The 13,963-nt window shown below is 39.3% G+C and overlaps 1 protein-coding gene across 2 annotated transcripts in view; it reads right to left on the bottom strand.

Moving 5' to 3' along the window:
* Positions 1 to 13,963, bottom strand: part of TTC7B (tetratricopeptide repeat domain 7B) — a 163,181-nt gene that overhangs the window by 33,789 nt on the left and 115,429 nt on the right. For both annotated transcript variants that reach the window (XM_063440135.1, XM_063440136.1), the window contains one exon: positions 6,297 to 6,437. In XM_063440135.1, the coding sequence (XP_063296205.1) occupies positions 6,297 to 6,437 (141 nt within the window). The remainder of the gene's footprint in view (positions 1 to 6,296; positions 6,438 to 13,963) is intronic.

Raw genomic sequence — 13,963 nt, 5'->3', positions numbered from 1 at the left:
ACATGCATAAAGAGGATGATGTGGTCAAAATACTCATTTGCCTAATAATTCTGCACTCCCTGTATAAGGAGGTGCTGATTGGCCATGCCTCCTTGCCAATTTCAGCCAGTCCAATGCATTCCCTGTCGGAAAGCATTGAATTGGCTTAAAAATAATACATTCTGATGATGTCAGCAAGGAGGCAGATCGGGGCAGGGCCGGTGTCGGCGGACCTACGCAGTGCTGGAAATAAGGTACGTTTTATTATCTTTTAAGGGGGCCACCTAAATGGTGGTTTTAACACTATAGGATCAGGAATACATGTTTGTGCTCCTGACCCTATAGTGTTCCTTCAAACAATGAAATTATATTAATCTGCTTGCATCATTGTTTAAAATGTATGTAAAGAAACTTTATGGTCACATTGCCTTTGGTCTTCAACATCATGGGATTCACACAATTTTCTGTGGCAGAAGGCCTACTTGAAATGATTAGGCATCACTAACATGCCAACAATGTTGGTGTAAAAGAACTAAGCAGCATACTACAGAGTTCGCAGAAGGCTTTCAATACCCGAGCACTGTGTTACCCTATCCTCTGGCATGAAAATGCTTGAGGACCACACGAAAGCCAAAATAAACACACAATATGAAAAGCAATAAAAAGACAAACATGACACAGACCTCTCTGAAGACACATCTAATCTAAAGTCGGATATGGGCAAAGGTGCTCCATATTATATAAAAGAAACGAGCCCTGGCATCAGCCTGTGGAATATTAAAACAGGTTGTAATTCCATCACACTGAGGGTTGAGAAGTTGCTCTGTCCTAAAGAGGCAGGAGGTGAAATTTCACACTGTCTATTGTTACAGCATGTCCCCAATGGCTGTGAAATTGGGTGAGTTTTGTACCCAACAGAGAATGTGATAGTAAAAAAAAAAAATCTGCTTTAAAGGGGCACTCTGGGCACTAGGACTGCTTTCATGCTATACATGCTGTGTCATTATTGTATCATTCTGCACTTTAAAGGGACAGTCTTTTGTAAACATTGCAGCTAGACAGAGAGCAGTGTTTATTTTGCAGAGTCTAAGGACATAATTTCCCAGTTTTATGTCAAACCATTTAGAAGGTGATATAAATTGGAGCCCACCAAGCTACACAGAGACTGCACCCTCCTCAGCTGCCTTTATAATGTAGAATTTACAATTTCAGTTGGATATATTTTGACATTGACAATATGCAAGTGTAAATTCAGCCTTATCAATGCAGCTGAGAAGGGGCAGACTCCATTGCAATGGAAAGTCCCAGTTTTTGTCAAACTGGGGACAGTGTCCAGAGACTAGACAACAAATCATGGAGGGACACTCGGGGTCCCTTTAATACTGCCTTCCATGCCACACTGCTTATTCTAACAATTATTTCCCTATCACCTTACACATGTACATGCAGCTCAGCCAATGACAGCAGTGAGTGAGCTGAAAGGCTTGTGTGTTTGTGTCTTTTTAATGTTCCCCACCTACCTATAGTGAGCATTCTAATTTGAGAAGGTGGGTGGGGGGCATAATACATAATTGACAGACATGGCCCACTGAGGTCCTCTTCTTCTAATGCAGGGTACATGACACTCAGCAGTTCAGCTCAAGCAGTACTGTCAGCAGCTGAACTGAATGTACACTGGTAAGGAAGAAATGCAAGGGAGCAAAATTAGAAAATGCATTAACGATGTGTTGGTGCCTGGAGTCTCCCTTTAAATGCTACCAAGTCCCATGGCATCTGTGAGCTAGTAAGAACTGTTCTGAGCAGATTGGGGTAAGGGGGATAAAAAACCTTCACTTTCCCTGTGACTGGCATTCCGACACATAGGCACGGTGCAGGAAATATAGACTTTTTTCTGTAACCAGGCTCCATGCTGATTAATAAGTCTGAGTGCGTGGGTGCTGTTTGTATGATTTTGCTGAGCAGGTTAGGAAAGCATTCTAACTTCTAATTGATCACAGCTTACAGACAATACTGATACATCAAAAATGACAATTTCTATCAGCAATAATCTCTAAAATTGGATATCACTATCTCACTATATCTAGATTATAAAGCCTGGTGTAGAAAGACTAATCAGGAATGATGTCATTTGTTATTTATCAGTGGGAGTGAGGGGCTGCAAGGGTGTATCCCCTGATTTTAGCTATTGTTATGTGCTGCTCACACTGAAATGCTCTTGGCATTGCGCACTAATCCCAAAGCAATAATGAAAGCCATTACAGATCTCTTTGGTTTCCTGTTCTGTCCAATTTAATGTAGGTTAAGGTGACTGTCACTTTAAAGAGCCATGTCAGAACCTATAGCAGCATCCCACCAAATACTGCTCACTTAGTGCAAAAGGGTAATAAGCGCTCTCTTCTCAAGGGTGAGCAGCAGTTCACCAACAAGGTGTTCCCTCTACCTTGTGATAAATGGACAGATAAAATAGAAAGGTGAACAGCGCTAGAGATCAGAAATTGTACATACGTTTAGTAGAAATACTGGCCAGCGGAGTAACTTAAAAAAAAAGGAGAAACAAAGATACAAATAATGGTACAGTATGTATGAACGATATAATTCCACAAGAACAAATGGGTTATATTCACACTCACACTTTGAGGAGCTATATCAGTTCGGTGTTAAGAGCTTGGACGGAATAATCCCCGTCTATGGATTTCTTGAGGTTCCAGATCGTTGGTGAGTTTATAGGTGTAAGTATTCGTTATATGAAAAACAAGAGTAAAATACGCCACATGGTCTAGTACGTAAATATAAAATATTGTAGTAAGAGTAGATGATCCTACTTACATATACTAGAGCAACGACCTGCTCTAGTTTGGAGAATTTCAGGTGGAATAATCCCCACCTCGGGATATAGTGGACCCAGGTATAGCAGCAAAGCAGTATTAAATAGGAAGGAGGACAAAAAAAAAAAAAAAAAAAAAAAAAAAAATGACTGGATAGTTTAAAAATTATATATACTTTAATACAATAAGTAAAAAGTGAATAATACACTATAAAACCAGTCCTGTATAAAAGTCCAAAATTCTTCCTCACTTGACGCGTTTCGCCGAAGCTTTCTCAAAAGTGAAACTTTTGAGAAAGCTTTTGAGAAAGCTTCGGCGAAACGCGTCAAGTGAGGAAGAATTTTGGACTTTTATACAGGACTGGTTTTATAGTGTATTATTCACTTTTTACTTATTGTATTAAAGTATATATAATTTTTAAACTATCCAGTCATTTTTTTTTTTTTTTTTTTGTCCTCCTTCCTATTTAATACTGCTTTGCTGCTATACCTGGGTCCACTATATCCCGAGGTGGGGATTATTCCACCTGAAATTCTCCAAACTAGAGCAGGTCGTTGCTCTAGTATATGTAAGTAGGATCATCTACTCTTACTACAATATTTTATATTTACGTACTAGACCATGTGGCGTATTTTACTCTTGTTTTTCATATAACGAATACTTACACCTATAAACTCACCAACGATCTGGAACCTCAAGAAATCCATAGACGGGGATTATTCCGTCCAAGCTCTTAACACCGAGCTGATATAGCTCCTCAAAGTGTGAGTGTGAATATAACCCATTTGTTCTTGTGGAATTATATCGTTCATACATACTGTACCATTATTTGTATCTTTGTTTCTCCTTTTTTTTTAAGTTACTCCGCTGGCCAGTATTTCTACTAAACGTATGTACAATTTCTGATCTCTAGCGCTGTTCACCTTTCTATTTTAACTGCTCACTTAGTGGTGTAATTAAAAGCGCTCAGAGTACATACTGTATCACACTGGATGAAGAACATTGTAGTCAACTCAATGAGCTGTATTTATTGGGCAGTGAGTTGTCTTTAACCCCTTAAGGACCAAACTTCTGGAATAAAAGGGAATCATGACGTGTCACACACGTCATGTGTCCTTAAGGGGTTAAATAAAAAAAAAAAAAAAAAGAAAAACTGCCATGCTAATATTCTATAAATCACTAAGTTGTAGATTTTCATCTATGAATAATCAATAAATATATAGCTTTGTTTGTTTAATTTTTTCTACACTATTTTAAATTGCACCTGTATATTGACAGATATGGCGGTGGTTGTAGTGGACAGGCACAGCTCACAATTGACAGCAAGATCCACAGTTAATATATATGAATAGTAACATTGTGTCCCCTTTTTGCATCTTATTAAAGTGATAATTTAAATATAAGTCAGGACTTTTGTTAGGAGTCTAGCACTTTGGACTGAGTGAACAAAAAATGAAACACATTAGACGTGTAGTCTCTGCAATTTAGTTTCACTATTTAGATCCTTTCAGAGAAACAGTCAAAAGTGAGTTATAGAAGAGAAGTTGCCAGGCACCCATCTTTTTAACTGGCTAAGGATAATGAGATTAGTAGTTATGATCTAGGAATGAAGATTATCTGCCAGAATACTCATTGTTCTTATATTGAAATCTTAATGTCAACAATTTTCATTTAGGTTTTGAAAGGGCAAGTCAGAACCATGAAACGCCTCGATCAATTCTCAGTTTTGTTTGAGAGCGTCAAGGCTCACAATGTCTGGGAAACAGCCAAGCTGACCTCCCTTCTCATTACCCTCGTTCACGTCTCCCTTGGTTATTAACAGGAACCCGTCAGCATTTTGAGAGAATGGAAGTGTAATTAGCTTCTGCCGCAAAGTAATTCCAAGCATCCAATACTACAGGTCAAACCTTAGGCTAACTTACCACCCAGGGTGAGATTTGAAAAGCTTCTGCCCTTCTCCTACCTGAACAGTGTGTGTTATTTATTAGACCACAGCTCTACCCTCAGATTAAGACAATGTCACCTAGAGCAGATCATGGACATACAGCTGGATTCAAACCTCAGTCAAACATAACCAGGGTGGGGGGATGGAGATGGAGTCTGGACATATTATGGTTAACCCTAATATACACTCTACTGTTCACTAAGGCGTTAATCCATCGAGTACGTATTCTAGCAGTAAACACAAGTATAAAACAAACAGTCCCCTTATTACAACATATAGATTTTTTTAAAGTGGTACAGCTTGCAACAGCAGGCTGTAGTGGTTATGGTGCCAAGAGTGACCTGCTTCTCTAACTCCGTAAGCAGTTAAGTCATTGAAGAGTTTGACAACTTATCCGCAGTATGTCACTACCTGCACTGGAGCTGAAAGCTTCCACTGCTAAGCCCTATCCCACAAAGCTGCTCATTGGATCAGAGTGACTCGAGGTATTTTTTCAAACCATTCTTAAACTTACAGTGGGACAGTGCGAGAGCACTTTTGGCACTATTATGACTATGGTGCTTGGAGTATTTTTTAAATCCTATTCTTTCAGTGGAAGTACTCAAGAAACATTCAAATTTGTGACATGAATATTATGTGCAATTGTGTATGTCCCTATTGTCCTTTTGTAATCTGAGCAACTATGGTAAAAGCCACTCCATTGTGCTTATGAAAGTTTTACAAACATACACTTAAAAAAATAAACAACAGACTTAAAAGGACACTTTAAGCACCACAACCACTTCACCTTAATAAAGTGATTTTGATGTATATGTTTTGTCTCTTTTCCCTCTCTCCCCCCCCCCCCCCCCCCCCTCCCCGCACAATGTGAAACTTTACAGTTTTTGAGAAACGGTAATAATTATATTTGTCCGAACCCTCATCTCTAGTGAGTGTCAGACTGAGAGCCACTAGAGGCGCTCCCTTGTTGAAAAACTTTAACTTTCAAATGTCTTCACATACAGCATGACGCCCCAAACCCACTAATGCAATGGATTCAATACTTCTCTCTGAGAAGTTTCTCATGGACAGAGCAATCGTCTTGCATGTGCTGTGGGTCCCTCACATGATATATTTATTTTTGAAGTTAGTGTTCCTTTAAGGAACACTCCACTCTGGAAGTGACCCCATTTTAGTGCACTACCTAGAATTATACAGAAAATTATAAATATCAAAAATATGTGCTAGGAGACAGGGGAAGCTCCTTGCACCCTAACCCATGCCATTTATTTTATGCTTTAATTAGATTTTCTCTTCCCTAAAGCAACATGGAGGCAAATATTTGAGACATTGTACAAGAATTCTGCTCAGCATTAACGGTCCTGTGTACAAAAACCTACCACGCCAGAGTAAAACAAAATGCAGACTGCATGTAAGGAATACACAGCACGGTTTATGTCATATTTGGGGAAGCTTTCATTAGAATTGTGAATCGATCTTCTGCTACCTAATGAACTTGTGATCCTTTTTGTTTTAGTTCTGACTCTACATTAGTTTTGACCACTTACCTGCGTGAAGCCAGATCTGAGCCAGTGTCATCCATGGGTGAAGGGGACCTTGCTTAGGTGCACTGCTTTGCAGCGATGACGCCACTTCGGACAATGCCTGCTCCACGCGTGAAGCTGCAATAGATGTCGCATGAACTGAACCTGGGTAAAGAAAATTAACATCTGAAGAACAAATGGCAAAATGAGGGCCGTATGTTTACTGTAATTCACCGCAAGCAGTGCTGTTATTCTGGGTTATTAGGAAATAGTCATTATATGAGTCAACAATATAACACTACACAAAAACTGCGTGCACACGCAAACATAAGTCAGGTATTAGTCAATGCTCCAATGCTGGGGGTACTGGTTCTCATGGGTACTCATTCAAGTGGCACCAATTACAATGTCACTATTTGACGATACCAATAAATATTAAAAAATACAGAGATCCTTTAGAGAAAATATTTAAAGGATCACTATAGTGTCAGGAAAACAAAGCGGTTTTCCTGACACAATAGTGCCCTGAGGGTGCCCCCACCCTCAGGGTCCCCCTCCTGTGGCGCTGAAGGGGTTAAAACCCCTTCAGCAGCTTACCTGATTCCAGTGCCGGTGACCTCTCCTCCCCCGCGCGCATTCAAAGTGTCCATAGGAAAACATTTCTCAATGCTTTCCTATGGACGCTCTGCGTGATGGAGGCATACTATGCCTCCAGCGTTGCAGATGTGCCTCTAGTGGCTGTCCGGAAGACAGCCACTAGAGGCTGGCTTAACCCTGCAATGTAAACATAGCAGTTTCTCTGAAACTGCTAAGTTTGCATCTGAAGGGTTAAAACCTGAGGGACATTGCACCCAGACCACTTCATTGAGCTGAAGTGGTCTGTGTGACTATAGTGTCCATTTAATTCTACATAACCACAATGTCTAAATCTCAGTGTGACAGTCATTTATATGTTGTGCAATGTGTAACACAGCATTCAGCATAAAACCAGTCAATGTTAAATTTGTATTTATAATGATGGAGTGGGGGTAGGTCATTATTCATGTAACAGTAACTATTGGTGTGTGTCAATTTTAATACCTCCCATTGTTTGCTGCATAAACCCCCGAGATGATGATATAGTCAGACTACCAGTTTCAATTCAGTAAGCAATGGAAGGTCTGTCAATCTTATTCCGCAACAAGAACCTGTGTTGTTACTCTATGCAAACTAAGTTATGCAGTAAAGATATATATATATATATATATATATATATATATATATATATAATTTTTTAAAATTATTTGTATAAGCCATGCTATTGTAATTATTATTTAATAAAATCCTAAATTCTATTTATTTCCCTGGTTAATAATTTTCTAGAACAAGTAATATTTTCTGATGATATAAATACTGCATCAATCAACCTTTAAAGCAGACAATTTACTCTCTGTTAAAAAGGAAATAATAAAGAAATAAGACTATCTCTATATACATTGATAACTCATTATTTAGTTGATTTATCATAGAGAATAATAAAGAACAATTAAGTCACTCAACAGCATAAACAAAAATATTAAGTCTATCTTGTCCATGTAAAGATAAAAACTTCGCTGGTCAAAATAAATACATGAAAAAAGTATATATATTTTGCCAAATAAATACCACCATGTACAAAAGCATCCTTGGCACACTCTTATGTTGGTAACATAATGCCTTAGCCTGCATCCTTTTTGGCGGTGGAGTATAAGTACCACCATTTGAAGCACAGCAATACGAAAATATTATGACAATATGGTCCCTCCATAAGCAAACACTCTAAAGCTACATACTGGGAGTAAAGGGCAGCCGTGTAGATACTATGAAACATTGAATTATTATTTAAATGTGAAGATTCGTGCCATAGATGGGTTAACGTGCAGCCTTTTTGCTTGCTATTTCTGTTGGCCAGTTTTCATGATGTCACTTGTATCTGGTGGCAGTCGTTTAACTTGTGTTGTGACAAATGAAACTGTTGCCAGGGAGATGAGGCTTGCTGTTGCTGCGTACGCAGTGCAGTCCGCACACGGCGATGCTGAAAGTTTCAGGGCCTGAAACATTACAGCAAACGTCCATGCTTCAAATGTGACTGTTATTAGTTCAATGTCAGCTGGAGTTGATAGATAGCATGGCTTGGTTGGACCAAACTGGCATTTTTTTTTCTTTTGTCGTTTTATCATCCATGCTTAGAAACTGTTCATATAGAATAACCAGCTGGGGTTCTTTTGAGATCTCATAGAAATGGGCTGAATCAGCGCTATGTTAACAAAGGCATCATCTCCAAAAAGAGGAATCTTTCCTTGCCAGGCAAGATCCAAAAACAGCTGTCAATCAAGATTCCCTTTTAAGCACATAACGCATTATATGAGCTCTACATGTTTAAAACCACTAGTGTGGCTGTCTGCCTGGTGGCATTGCAGCAAACTGCATTCTATTCCTTGCAACCGTGCTACTATTGCACTAACAGCCGGTGAAGGGCTGAATCTCCATTAGCTATTGCAGGCAAATCTCATCTTGGCCGCATCGGGAAGTTATCTAACACAATGTTCATTTGTCCCACGAACCTGGAATTTACAGGCAAACTGCAACATTAAAGGGACAACTTTAATACAAAAAACTGTTTTAATACTATGTTCCGGGATAGGTTATGTTATTTACAACAGCAGTTACAACAGTTTCCATGTGGTATGGGAGAATGGAACACACATATAACATCACCGCCCAAATGGAGCAATTTTATATGGTGAGCAGCATTTGCGTGATGTTGAAATTGCATATATCCATTACAGAGTCCTTAAAGGCACAGTTTAAAAATGCAACTAGGACTATGTTGCACCTGCACTTAAGATGGTCTCGATTGTAACTTCCAGGATAGGAGTTACAGCCTAGAGCATCTTAATGCCAGGTATCCCCCAAACCTCCTTCGGCACCAACTATGCCAAACCCTTCCACAACCTCACTGTAATGTAGCAGCATTACTGCATGCTACACCGCATGCCATTACAGCACAGTGTACAATGCTTTGTAATGATGTCTCTATTTAAAAAAAAAAAAAACGGCAGGAAAACAGTTTACAGAAGAACTCCCCACATTGGAATTTAAGAATATCTTACTTTGAGTACAAGTCTGCCAATTAAATGACAACATTAATGCTCGAGCAGGGTAAGCCCTGAAAACAGGAAGGTTAACATAACCCACAGGCTGTTTGGTTTGTTCTATATTTAGAGAAATCTGCCTGGCACGGATACCCCTCCGAATGACTAGATATACAGGTGAGATCTGGAGGAGGCAGTCAGACAACAAAGGTGATGAAATCCTCTCTTTAACCTTTAATTACTACTGGCTCAGGAGCAGAAGGGGTTAGCTGACTGTATATTTGCTCGAGGGTTGATAATGTATTCCAGTGTGCGGCAGCGCGGGAAACATTGTGCTGCAGGCGCTGGGCCGGGTGCCAGGAAATCCTTTCCAGTGTCAGGAAGTTATGCAAATTATTCTGTTTGCAGAATCTGTAATTATGCCTTCTTCTTATTCTGATTTAACAAATAAGGACCTGTCCTCTCTGCTGTAATGAACACTTTGTACGCGTCGCAGTGCTGAGGAGTAACTATCATTGCTTTCAACGTCTGCAAATACACGATCATGATTAACACAGCTCACAACAACCGCAGTGACAAAGGTTATCCATCAATGCCATAATGTCTCCTCATCAGTCATCAAGTACGCCAATATTGGTAATCTAAGGAAGCCACTTGCCAATCCAGCTTGCCTGATTTAATAGCTTTGTTTTTTTTTTAAATGCTGAAATACATTTCAATGGAGGAAGAAGGCACTCCTCGCAAGGGCCGCTCAGCGCTTAATGAGACAATCTTCTCTGGAACTTTGGAATTGTTTTTATGTAAGAGTGCATCACAGAGCTCCACAGCCATGAAAGTGCTTGTGTACGAGTATCAAAGCCACACAGCAACAAAACTCATTATTGAACAGCATTTGAGCATCACAGACTCTTTATTCGCCTTTACAAATAAATCAAACTCACACAAGTATAGAGCACTAGTATATCACTGAGCTTTGCAGTAATAAGTCACAATAACAGGCAGTGTATAACAGACTTCCACAAATACAAGAGTTGCACAGCACAAAAACCTCACAGTAATGTTCTGTACCTACAGACATACCAGTGTTCTACAGCAACAATAAAACAACTCACAGTAATGTTCTGTACCTACAGACATACCAGTGCTCCACAGCAACAACAAAAAAACCTCACAGTAATGTTCTGTACCTAGACATACCAGTGTTCTACAGCAACAACAAAAAATCTCAAAGTAATGTTCTGCACCTACAGACATACCAGTGCTCCACAGCAACAACAAAAAACTCAAAGTAATGTTCTGTAACTACAGACATACCAGTGTTCTACAGCAACAACAAAAAAACTAACAGTAATGTTCTATACCTACAGACATACCAGTGCTCCACAGCAACAACAAAAAAACTCACAGTAATGTTCTATACCCACAGACATACCAGTGCTCCACAGCAACAACAAAAAAACTCACAGTAATGTTCTATACCTACAGACATACCAGTGCTCCACATCAACAACAAAAAAAACTCACAGTAATGTTCTGTAACTACAGACATACCAGTGCTCCACAGCAACAACAAAAAAACTCACAGTAATGTTCTGTAACTACAGACATACCAGTGCTCCACAGCAACAACAAAAAACTCACAGTAATGTTCTGTAACTACAGACATACCAGTGTTCTACAGCAACAACAAAAAAACTAACAGTAATGTTCTATACCTACAGACATACCAGTGCTCCACAGCAACAACAAAAAAACTCACAGTAATGTTCTATACCTACAGACATACCAGTGCTCCACAGCAACAAAAAAACTCACAGTAATGTTCTATACCTACAGACATACCAGTGCTCCACAGCAACAACAAAAAAACTCACAGTAATGTTCTATACCTACAGACATACCAGTGCTCCAGAGCAACAACAAAAAAACTCACAGTAATGTTCTATACCTACAGACATACCAGTGCTCCACAGCAACAACAAAAAGAACTCACAGTAATGTTCTATACCTACAGACATACCAGTGTTCTACAGCAACAACAAAAAAACTCACAGTAATGTTCTGTACCTACAGACATACCAGTGCTCCACAGCAACAACAAAAAAACTCACAGTAATGTTCTATACCTACAGACATACCAGTGCTCCACAGCAACAACAAAAATAACTCACAGTAATGTTCTATACCTACAGACATACCAGTGTTCTACAGCAACAACAAAAAAACTCACAGTAATGTTCTGTACCTACAGACATACCAGTGCTCCACAGCAACAACAAAAAAACTCACAGTAATGTTCTATACCTACAGACATACCAGTGCTCCACAGCAACAACAAAAAGAACTCACAGTAATGTTCTATACCTACAGACATACCAGTGTTCTACAGCAACAACAAAAAAACTCACAGTAATGTTCTGTACCTACAGACATACCAGTGCTCCACAGCAACAACAAAAAAACTCACAGTAATGTTCTGTAACTACAGACATACCAGTGTTCTACAGCAACAACAAAAAATACTCATAGTAATGTTCTGTAACTAGACATACCAGTGTTCTACAGCAACAACAAAAAAACCTCACAGTAATGTTCTGTACCTACAGACATACCAGAGTTTTACAGCAATCAAACTCACAGTAGTGTTCAGTATCTATTGATATACCAGAGCTCCACAACAATCATACTCACAGTATTGTTCGGTATTTAACAATACAACAGAGCTCCACAGCAATCGAACTACCAGTAATGTGCAGTAATTATTTATACAACAGAGCCCCACAGAAATTAAACTTGTATTAATATGCAGTACATGTGCATAGAGCAAGATACTTAGGGTAATGCGTAGTGTCTAAGGGTATCTCAAAGTTCCACAGCTATAAACATCAGTGATAAGAGCTTCACAGCAACAATATGCACAATTCTAAATGATAGTAACATTTTTGCAGTCTACCAGACAAGATAACCCTACTATTGTTTGTGTGTTTAAAATGTGTTACTTACCAGATCATAACATATTTTAATTGGATTACAATTAAGTATTTCTCAAGGCACCTCTGGCAGATGCTCGTGACCTTCTCCTGTCCGCTGCTCGCACCCGTACGGCCAACTCCCTTCCTATGGAATAGCTTGCCTACCGCCATAAGACTCTACCCTAGTCTTCAATCATATAAGAAGTGCCTTAACCCCTTAACTTCTGGAATAAAAGGGAATCATGACATGTCACACATGTCATGTGTCCTTAAGGGGTTAAAAACCCATCACTTTGGGAGAGCTTATGGTCTCCCAGAATAACCTCTACCTCACATACATGCCTCTTGCTCTCTCCTAAAGGGCAGCACTCTACTCTCTCCTCCAGCTCTGCTTCACTCCCACCTTATTTGATTGATATTTCCTGTCCTAATGTGTTTTATACCCCACCTCCTATAGACTGTAAACTCGTTTGAGCAGGGTCCTCTATCTTTCCTGTAAGTTTTCTTGTAATTGTCCTATTTATAGTTAAATTCCCCCCCCCCCCCCCTAATATTGTAAAGCGCTACGGAATCTGTTGGCGCAATATAAATGACAATAATAATAATTAATAATAAAAGGGTTACACAACTACATAGGCAGGGGGCTCAGCTGGGATGCTGTGGCATTCAATAATGTTAAGATTTGTTAACCAATCTGGGAACATTAGATTAAACTGGAGGGAGATGGTAATCAGCAGCTCTTATATACAAAGTATTTCACCACAACTGCGGGCTACAGGCTTACTGATACAGTGGCTGTTAGGGCACATAGCAGTCGTTACTTAACAAGAATTTGATTTGGGAAGATTTCTAAACAATGAGCTGAATGTAACAAGCACGAGGAGTGGGAAGGCAGCCAAGACGTAACAAAAAGACCAAATCACCAAACCTTCCATATACTGCACTAAGCCACAAGTGAAGAGCCCTCTTAAAATAGCAGCATGCTGTTACCTTTAGAAACTGACACCCTTTCATAATTAAACAGGCAGTAGCAGGAAAGGTGAGACCTTGTAATTTACAACTGCACCTCTATTTAACTTTTCAGAGTCACGTTTGTGCTGCCTGCATCCTGTGCAGTGTCGCAGTTCTTACGAAAATAGAGCATTATGGTTTGCAGGGGGTGTCATGGCTGCTATAACAATAGTGGCTAGTGAACAAGAATATTAGGGAGTTATTTTGTAATTTTGTAAGATAAACAAGCTCAATGTTTAATCTATGTTTATTTCTTATAATAAATTTTTTTTTGCTGCAATAGGGACTGATTTCTATAGCAATTAATCCGACACATGACCCGTTCCAATGAAAAACCAATAGTTACACCAAATCGAGATCAAGTCACGTTAATGTCACTAAGAAGTTTCAGGATTGACCCACTGGCAGTCGTAGACTGATATTTCCCAAAGATCTCATCCACAATTTCTGCTCCAAATGGAAGTGCCATAGCGGATTTATACCGAGCCAGCAGATTTAGAACAGTTCATAAATGATGGGGTGTTAGCAGCATTTGGGGAGCAAACTTCAGTTAAAATTACTATATTAGAAGGGAAGATTGAAAAATAAAATCCAC

Source organism: Pelobates fuscus, chromosome 13 (assembly GCF_036172605.1).
Source record: "Pelobates fuscus isolate aPelFus1 chromosome 13, aPelFus1.pri, whole genome shotgun sequence".
In the NCBI taxonomy this organism is placed as follows: domain Eukaryota; kingdom Metazoa; phylum Chordata; class Amphibia; order Anura; family Pelobatidae; genus Pelobates; species Pelobates fuscus.
This window is presented reverse-complemented; position numbering and strand designations above follow the sequence as displayed.